The following is a 9,816-nucleotide window of genomic DNA, read 5'->3' on the forward strand; positions in this document are numbered from 1 at the left end:
GTGTAGCGCGCGCGCTCGGCAGAGCGCCTGAGGGAGAGAGACCTTGCGTGTGTGTGCGTACCAGTAAACGCTCCCCGTGACGTAAGCAGACCAACTAATCGATAATGACATTCGTTGACAACGATTTTCATAATCGATTATAATCGATTTTATCGATTAGTTGTTGCAGCCCTACTTATGTTCACTAAAGGCTGCATTTATTTGATCAGTAATATTGTGAAATATTATTGCAGTTTAACATGTTTTCTATTTTCACGTAACAGCATGAATTTTCAGCATCATTACTCCAGTCTTCAGTACATGATCCTTCAGAAATCATTGTAATATGCTGATTTGCTGCTCAAGAAACATTTATCCAGGATTCTTTGATGAATAGAAAGTTCAAAAGAACAGCATTTAGATGCATGATACATCGGAAACCATATCGGTATCGGCCAATATATGTTCATTTTTAATGTTATCGTTATCAGCCCGATAAGAAAATTTGGCTAACATCGTTTCCTAACTACACGCGACGCACAATAAAATATATCTTTTCCATGTTAATCAGAGTTTTCGTCCTAACTAGCCACGACGGCGACACCTGACGATTCTATTTTAGAAACCGTTTCTATTTTTCTGTGACGTAAGAAAATCACATTTCGTGCGCATCTCGCAGTCGCATCTAGTGTTGACAGACAAATTATTTTTCGCTGGAATCTTATCGCATCGCGTCTGGTTAGGACACAGTATAAGAAATAAAACGATAAATAATGGATTATTTCCTTCAGCTGAGACGCTTCAGATACGCTCTGATGTTTTTGAAGTCTGTCATATAGGCTACATGAAATTATGAGAACATCATTATAATTGTGAGATTGGGACACGGTGAGACTTGTTTTTGTAATCAGGCTCTCAAAAATTATATAAAAATTTGGATTCAGATTTATCGGCCAAGATGTCTCTTATCGGCTCTAAAATATTTTAAAAAATGGTCAGTTATCGGCCAGAATGTTCACATCGGTGCATCACTATATTTATTTGAAATAGAAAATCTTTTTGTAACGTTGTTTATTGCTTTAATACATGCTTGCTGGATAAAAGTATTAATTTCTTTAAAAAAAATGATTTGACCTCAGACTTAAAAACAGTAAGTTAATACTTCATAAACTTACCAGACATACACAAGACTGTTTCGGACAGTTTATTGTGCAGTATGTACATATCCTCCTATTAAAACACTTTATACATTATGTACATTAAGTTAATTTATTCATATTTGGTTCATGGTCATCTTTTACCCACAACCAAAGTAGATCTAAGAAAACAAAATCTATTATGTAGAGCTAGAAATAAAGAAAATACACAAAGAAGGGGAAAACATCAAATTTTAAGGGCACATGAGAAATCCACAGACCTTGTTGATCCTCTGAGAAACAGAAATCACATTCAGAGAGGAAAGTCTCGCCAATACTCGATTCAATAGTCACGGCTGACCTTCAAGGTGCAAAGTTTTTTTTATCCTTTAAATCTTCACGCATTGTTACCCAGAAACCAGTTCTCTACCCGAGTCTTCTGTACACGTGACAATGACAAATCCTGCATACACTGGGAAGTGCCTTGATGTGCCTCATTTAGATAACATCTAAGAACACATGAACAACTTTCCTCAGATAATCTGCATGACAGCACCTCAACATGACAAGTGCCCAAAAAAGTCCATAAAAAGCGTTTTCTACTGTCATGTATTTAAGTATCACATCATCAGTGGTCAGGAGTGGGCGTAGTCTCCAGTTTACGGAGGCGACGCCGTCTCAACTCAGCGGCGCTCGGCTCGCCGTCATCTTCATCTCCCTCCATCCTGTCTTTGTCCTCCTCTGTGGTTGAGTCTGGTCGAGAAAAGCCTGTAGCTCCATTCACAGATTCACCTAAGAACAAGAGAATACAATGACCCTGCTACTAACATGCGGCCCAGGCACCTGGTGGCCAATTGACTACATAGTTTATATATATATATATATATATACATATATTATATATACACACATATATATAAACACACACACACACGTATGTATATATGGAGCTATATGTACTGTAAGAAGTATGTTTTCAGATATTATGACTGTGTAATTCACTGTCAGTCATGCTGTGTATCAGGGGGCGGGTCAATTCAAATATTACTCTTTTTATACAATATTAGCTGTGGCATTATTTGTCCTTCTTCCACTCACTGCTCTGAGCCTCGTTCTCCTGACTGGGGGTTTCCGTGTTGCCCGGGGAGGGTGAGGACTCCATATTCACTGATGCACTCGTCTCACCAGTGTTGGTTTCTGATCTTGGCGGACTAAACAGGAAGTTTAGAAAGAACAAAAAACACGGGGATTTCAGAGGTAGGAACTGGACGTGCCACTCTCTATCAAACCTTAAGCAACACTTGCATACCTTAATGTAGCCACCGTGCTGAGGTAGTGGTGAATGTTGAGCATGGCGGCATCCAGCAATGTGTGGATGTTGTGAAGGCACTGCAACCTGGCTTCCAAACCTCGCCTGCCCTCCTGCTCCAGTTCTCTGAGCTCAGCCTCGGACATGGTGGATAGAGTTGATGGTGGCGGTGGCATGGATGACACTAGTAAACAGAGATCACAGTTTAATCAAAATCTGACCTGGAAGGTTTCTAATGCATTTGTTCTACATGAAGGTTTATATAACAAGAAAGCATTTTGACATACTAAAAGGTGGAGGTGGAGGCATCGGCAGCCATGGAGCTGATGGGAAAGGTGGCGGCATGGAAAAGGGGAATCCAGGGATAGCTCCAGGAGCAGCAGAGGCGCTGTCTGCAGTCGGCTGAGTTGAGCTGCTGGCTCCTGATTCTACATGACAGATGGTGAGAATTGTTATGAGAATCATGGGTATTCTACATTTTCACACGGAGATAAAACCGATGCTCACCTGATCCCTGAGCTCCATCGGTACTAGTGTGTGGCGTGTCAGTTGCTCCCTGTGCACCAGGGGCAGCAGGAGGAGGTGCGCCAGGGAAGGGACCCCAAAATGGAAACAGCCCCGGAGGAAACTGAGGCATCATACCTGGAGCAACTGCACAGACGTGTACGCATACAATCTCAATTAGCAATCTCAAAACAGCCAAATATCATCAGATTAACCGGCCTGGTCTTACCATTGACAGGTGGAGGTACGGGGGCATTAGCAGGAGCAGCAGGGGCAGGTGCTTGCGCAGGGGCTGGGGCTGGATTCTGATTTGGCTGGGATGCTCGGAGGACATCCATACGACAGGTGGGACATGTCTGCTGTCTTTGGAACCATGAGCGAAGGCAACTACAATGAGAGGAAAAGACCATTTGAAATATGCATGCAGATATCAACACCCAAGGAACTGAGATTAGTCAATCAGTGGACATGAACCTTGAGTGAAAGATGTGGTTGCACGGCAGTTTCTTGGCTCCAGTCACCATCTCTTCTCTGCAAATGATGCACACATTGTCGGTGGCTTGCAAGTCTTCAGGGGTGGCATCAGGATAGCTGTGACAAAGCATGGCAACCAGCGATTTGAGAAATACTCCGAAAACTATTAGTACATAATCAACACATTGAAAAAGGCACAATATTAAGAAAAAGGCTAAATATAGCCTCCAATAAAAACAGATTTAATTTTTCTAAAAAAATAATAAACAAAAAACAAAAAAAATATTCAACAGCATAAAATAAAAACATTAAATACACAATAAAATAGAAAAGAATACAAAAATAAATGAATGCTAAAAACATTTGTTAATTAATAAAATAGATGAATAATAAAATAAATTTTTAAAAGTAATTTCATATTGAAAGAGATTTTAGATTATTTTAGAGAAACACTCACAGAGTATTCATATTACGAATGGCTCGTCGAGACATGATGGCGTCTGTTACTGCCTTCTTGAATTGCCTGATGAAGACAAACATTTTGCACACGACAAAAGAATAAAGACAAGCTAGACAGCTGTGCACAGCTGGAATCTGATTATGTATCACTCACCTCATTGCGAGATACATGGGCCGAATGGCAAACAGAGGGAAGGTGTGCACTTTTATCATTATGGTCATGAACGCCACATACAAAAGCACCTTGATGAATCCTGAAGGATAAATATAATATCAGTCAATCTGTAAATGGGCTTATTTGATACATAAGCATCCCATGCTCTGGTTCTCTAGTACGTACCTGTAAAGAGCTCTGTGTACAGCATGTAGACAGCTTTATTGTCCCATGGATTCTCACTCTGCAGATCAACTGTATGTAAGGTGTACTTGATGAAGGTGGTGAGGACCATAGTCATCAGAATCGCATACTGAAACAAATGCAGCATTCATATTACTGTGAAGTCTATGGCATTTTAAAACTCGAGTAGTATAAAATATGTTCTGATTTCTACTTCATCAAGTTATGGGCCACCATGTGAGAAAGTTTAGGGTCAATGGGCCTTTCAGTAATATTAATGAAATTCAGTTTAGCAGGATCTCACTCAAGCTAAGACATAGTAAAACTAGAATTAAATTGATGTTCACCTCAAATCCAAAAACCAGCTGCACTGATGCCCCTCTTGTTATAATGCTGTGACAAGCATGATTGACAAACAGAAAGTCTAACACTCCCAGCAACACCATAAGAGCTGTACCAGAAAAAAAGAACAGTAGTGACACGCTCATGAAATGATGCAATACCACAACACAGTGACTCCAAATAAGGCAGTCCAATGTCAAATGCTTTAATCTTTAAAATGCAGGTGCAGCTCAAAAAATTTGCATGTCCAAAAAAATGACTAGGTAAAGTAGTTTCATAAATAAAAAGGAAGTAGAGATATACTGGTGCTATAGAAGACAGGCCGCAGCAAACCCAGTCATAATGTACTCACAGAGAACTCTGAAGTGGAAGACCCATGAGATATTTGGACTCCTTTCCATCTAAAAGTTAAATAAAAACATTAGAAAAAAAGTTAGAAAAACAAAATGATGTTTTTTTTTTTAATTAGGGCTGCCACTAATAAATATTTGATAGAGTTATTACTTGAGGCAATCATTTTTGGTTCAAATAAAGGATCAAAAGTAATCAATCATATGGTTTTATAGAACAACTCTTAAAAAACAATATACTATAAACAATAAACTTGTTTATATTGTAATATAACAAATGCCTGCAGGGGAGGCCAACGGACTGGTGTTGTTACCAAGCGTGCCACACGAGTCCTGAAAAGTGAAGCCAGAGCAGTGTTGCCAGATTGGAAATGTCCAAGTATCGTACCTTAAGTTCAAAATTATAGTATTTGGAAGAAAATTATTGTACAAGAGTTAAACACGGGGGTGGGGTGGGGTTCAAGAGGCACACACGCACATTTGCACACTTAAGCAAGGTCTCTCGCTCTCTCCCTCTCTCAAAGTTCTCCTCACAATCATGACGGTAGAGGTAGGATCCACTTGTAGATCAATGAGTAGAGAATCCCTATGTTTACAATGACCATCATTTGAAGTGTCACAAAATTCAGAAATTATCGTACATTATGGGATTTTTTTCATTATTGATCGTACATCGTACAGAGGTCAAAATGATCGTACAAATACAATAATTATCGTACGTCTGGCAACACTGCGCCAGAGTATCTCGATCACCCCCAGGCTGCTGGATGTAGTAGAGCTCATAAACCCCGCCTTCTCCATATTACGCAATGAACGTGAGACAAACTAAACAATCAAATTACACTTCCAATAATACTTTTTTTTTTTTAATCACGCTGATGTTAGTACAAGTGTTTGTTCTTTAAATAAGTTTGGTTTTAGTTAGTTATTTGATGCTATAAAAACTGATTTTTTTATGGTTGTTACACTTTACAGCATGATAAAATCCTTGTTTAATATAGGCCAAACAACATTTATTTTCAAATATCCATTTAATTTTTTATATTTGGCCACTTCTTTATGATAGAAATGCTACAGCCACTGTAATTCCTTGAACAAGAATATGTGGACATTAAAACATGCAAACTTGGCGTGGGTTGAAACTTTTATTTTGAAATCGTGATGAACAGTTCGCACATTTAGAAACATTGATGAATTCTCCTGTGTTGGCGTGGGTTTATAAATGATTCACCTTACAAATTTGATTAAATGATGCACATTGCGTTCCCGGATGATCGTTTTAAGCAACTTAAACTCAAGATATGCAGAGACGGAGTTTGAGACGAGCAGCATTTACTGTGAACAAAGAGCCGTAACTTACACGCATGTAAATACTATGATATATATTAAACCTGCAGTGCATATATTTAATTGAATCACATCCAAAAATTGTGACAGCCCTATGTGTGTGTGTGTGTGTGTGTATGTGTGTATGTATATATATACATATATATATATATTAGTATATAAAATTTCAATATTCACTCACAAAATCCACCCTGTCCTCAGCCAGCCAATGGAAGCACTTGAGGAAAAGCAGCAAAGTGAAAAGGGCCACAAAGCGAGGGGAGAAATCATCCCTGAAGACGGTAAAGGCCAAGCAGGTCTCCGTCACTGCATACCAGGAGCGTTCAATCAGGTGCTAAACATATAAAGAATATAAAAATGAGAATGACAAAAATAAAAAAATAAATTGTCCTTGCACATTTTGTAAATTTAGACACCAACCTCCATTTCAGCAGCTCTTAGTTGCCCGAAAAAGACCTTCCGCATAAATTTCCCCAAAAGGAAAACCAACACGAAAGCCTGAATGTATAAAACCTGTCAACGAAAAAGTACGGAGTTAAGTGTCCACCTGTTTTTCCATCAACATGTGATACTGAATGAACTAATGGCGACTTACTGCCATACTAGGACTGCTTTTGGTGAGGTACACCACAGTCGGGTAGAACTGGTGCTTGAGGAAATAGGCATGGGCAATGACTGTGCCAGTCAGCGCCAAACTGATGGTCGTCACAAGAGTGGCTCGCACCATCTTGCACTGCTCTCAAAAAGGACACGAGCTTCAGAATCAATGATGAGGACAAGCAACATTTCATGACACTCAAACAAATACCAGCATATAAACAAGTTCAGCAGCAGGCATGTCATCAGCTAAAGAATGAAAACCTGAGCACAACCGGCAATTATTAACAAAAAAATATTATCAAATTAAAACTAATTAAAAATATTTTTATATCACAATAATATACATTATTGTACTGTACAATAAAAAACGAGTACTTAATAATCATGATAATAATACATTTTATTATAATAAAATGTTATAATACAAGTATTAATTGAATTGTTGTAAATAATAATGTTAATTTACAGAACTACAGTGAAATAATAATTGAAAAATGTATGGTTGTCTTAAATTCTTTGTTTTCAAACGTTAAACCACTGAGTTTTTATTTTGGCTAAAAAAATAAAAACGCAGATAACCCTTATTGCTTCTCTTTGACAACAACAGATTTATAAATGGTTCTGATTAATCCCAGATGCAAATTATATAAAGCGACTCAAACACACAGCACTTGCAGAGTAAGCATTTACTGTAAATCAAAACTGAAAACAGTGCAGTTACAAGAACTTTAATCATATAGCAGCCTGTGTGATGCATGTATAAACATGCTGTATGTATTTACAGGGCTGCCTTAACTTTTGAATTCAGCTTGGAGTGAGAATGAGGGGTCTCATGAGCTTGTGATTCGATTTCGATGTAGCCTAGATTCAATATCTAGTCATTTGGATATACATGGATATAGCACTTTAATTTACTCAAGGGGAAAAAATTGAATGTTGTAAACTATACAGGGAACCCTGTCAGCTGGTACATTATTGTTAAAGATTAATTAAAGGGATAGTTCACCCAAAAATGAAAATTCTGTCATCATTACATATATTTTGAAGAATGTTGGTGGTAACCAGAGAGTTGACTCACCCATTGACTTCCACAGTATTTGAACAGTCAACAATACGAAAACCCGTGTAAGTTAAATATGGAAAAATCACAAGCCTCGAATAGACATTTCTAGTAGACTGAAGTGAAAGTAAAAGCCTAAATTACAGTATGCATATGCAGGGATGGGCAGAATTTCAGATACATGCATTTAAAATACGTATTTGAAATTTAAAAAAAATACTATTTTTTATTTTAAAGCATTTGCAAAAAATCCATTTTTTTTTGTAATAAACTGGTCAGAAATAAGTATATAAATGGCTGCTATTTTGCATACGTTTATTTGTAATTGCCAGCAAAAAAGAAAGAAAGAAAGAAATGCAATCCCATCTCTGTGCATATGTATAAACAACTAGGCATGTTTTAAATATCACTAAAAGCAGAAATTACTCAAATTAAGTTACATTGTATTATGTTTGTCTTTTGAACACTTAACTTAACTGCAGGCTGTTTGAAAAGAGCACCCATTACATTAGCACCTAACGGTTACATGAATGCTACGAAAGACAGTATGACAGTCGTTATTAATCTACAACACAAATAATAAATACTAACTAAATCGGCCAAGACGTGTTTTAATAACCCGACCATATGCTGGCATGTATGAACTGGCCGACTAGCTAAATGCAGTCAGTTAAGTTACTGAGATGACAAGCACTGTCTTACCTACAGCCGCAGGAATCCGCTATTTCTGCTTTAGAGAGATTATCTCTTTTGCGTCCTTCTTCTTATGACAGCGTCGTGCTTCTATCCTTCCATCGAAAGCAATCTTGTTGCTTCCAAACTCTTGCAGTCACGGCTACGTGTTTATTTTTCGCTTGCTCTCGAGAAAGGCCACCTCACTTCCGGCCAGAGCTCATTCCTGCCAGTAGAGTGAAGACAGCACAGCAGCTTTGAGACTGCTGAACCGTTCGCTACGGTTACGCCTACAAGAGATTCCATTTCAAAATAAAAGCATATCAACGTCGGTTCAGTTCGCTCGTTCGTTCCAGCGAACCGGTTCTTTCAAAAGAGCTCGTTTCAATGAACCAGTATTTTTCACTGGTTTTAAAGATTTGCAAATACAGCCGGGAATGAATGAAATAATAATTCAACAGATATAAACGAACATAAAAAGGTTTAATAAAAACATTCAAATATTTACTATTAATATAATATTTTACAGTAAAGTCACCTTAATTTACATAGCGCTTTTAACAATATTGTTTCAAAGTAGCTTTACACAGTGATAATAGGAAATTAAAGTAACAGATATTGTTTTGGCTTTACAGCAGCTCCAGAACAAAGTTATTGTCTAGCTAAAGTTAGTTAGCTCGACGGCATACTTTCAAACATAAAATTGCTTTAAATATTGTTGAACTTTGCCTTTAAAATTTATTAATGCTTACTTCGTTTTTAGTCATTCTTGTTTTTGGAACGATTTCTGATCATTTATTAAGGATCACATCATGCCCAGCTTTCAGTTGTATTTTGGAAATGTTTCACACACTTGTGACATACTAACATTACCTATGTAGGCCTATATTAGTATGTCACAAGTGTGTGAAACATTTCCAAAATACAACTGAAAGCTGGGCATGATGTGATGCTTAATAAATGATCAGAAATCGTTCCAAAAACAAGAATGACTGAAAACATGCTTCCGCATGTAAATGTACAAAATATATCAATTTCATAATGAAATGCTTACAAGATAGTAATTGCAAGGGTAAAACGTTTAAATTATGGATTATTTATCATGGATTAAATTTCAAGAAATAATCGGTTTGTGAAAAGGTCGAAAACAGACTTGTTTAAATGACGTAATTGCGTCAATAATACCAGTCTAAGGTCCATACACTTGCATTTTTTACTCTATTCATTGTTAGTCGCAGCCATTAATA

At 37.4% G+C, this 9,816-nt stretch overlaps 1 protein-coding gene across 2 annotated transcripts; it reads right to left on the reverse strand.

The window, feature by feature from the left end:
• Positions 1-1,170: 1,170 nt before the first annotated feature.
• On the reverse strand, positions 1,171-8,863 carry syvn1 (synovial apoptosis inhibitor 1, synoviolin). 2 transcript variants are annotated; one of them, XM_077235983.1, is made up of 16 exons: positions 8,600-8,863; positions 6,833-6,970; positions 6,658-6,750; positions 6,419-6,571; positions 4,893-4,941; positions 4,546-4,649; positions 4,202-4,328; positions 4,016-4,115; positions 3,860-3,925; positions 3,403-3,519; positions 3,158-3,315; positions 2,932-3,075; positions 2,712-2,852; positions 2,425-2,608; positions 2,214-2,326; positions 1,171-1,907 (listed from the first exon to the last, which is right to left on the reverse strand). In XM_077235983.1, the coding sequence occupies exons 2-16, from the start codon at positions 6,962-6,964 to the stop codon at positions 1,744-1,746; spliced, it is 1,845 nt and encodes a 614-aa protein (XP_077092098.1). In that variant the 5' UTR covers positions 6,965-6,970; positions 8,600-8,863; the 3' UTR covers positions 1,171-1,743. The 2 variants fall into 2 exon arrangements, with proteins under 2 accessions (XP_077092098.1, XP_077092099.1); XM_077235984.1 differs by having other exon boundaries at positions 6,833-6,992; positions 8,600-8,808.
• Positions 8,864-9,816: the final 953 nt, after the last annotated feature.

Source organism: Siphateles boraxobius, unplaced genomic scaffold (assembly GCF_051911475.1).
Source record: "Siphateles boraxobius isolate OS27281-9 unplaced genomic scaffold, OSU_SipBor_1 2, whole genome shotgun sequence".
NCBI classification, from domain to species: Eukaryota; Metazoa; Chordata; class Actinopteri; order Cypriniformes; family Leuciscidae; genus Siphateles; species Siphateles boraxobius.

What these genes read in the sequence shown, in the direction of transcription:
- syvn1 (XM_077235983.1), bottom strand. Translation starts at nt 6,964, where the DNA reads ATGGTGCGAGCCACTCTTGTGACGACCATCAGTTTGGCGCTGACTGGC. An exon ending in AAAGCAGTCCTAGTATGGCA is followed by an intron (nt 6,751 to 6,832) that starts GTAAGTCGCCAT and finishes TTTCGTTGACAG; the next exon opens with GTTTTATACATTCAGGCTTT. An exon ending in CGTACCTCCACCTGTCAATG is followed by an intron (nt 3,076 to 3,157) that starts GTAAGACCAGGC and finishes ACGTCTGTGCAG; the next exon opens with TTGCTCCAGGTATGATGCCT.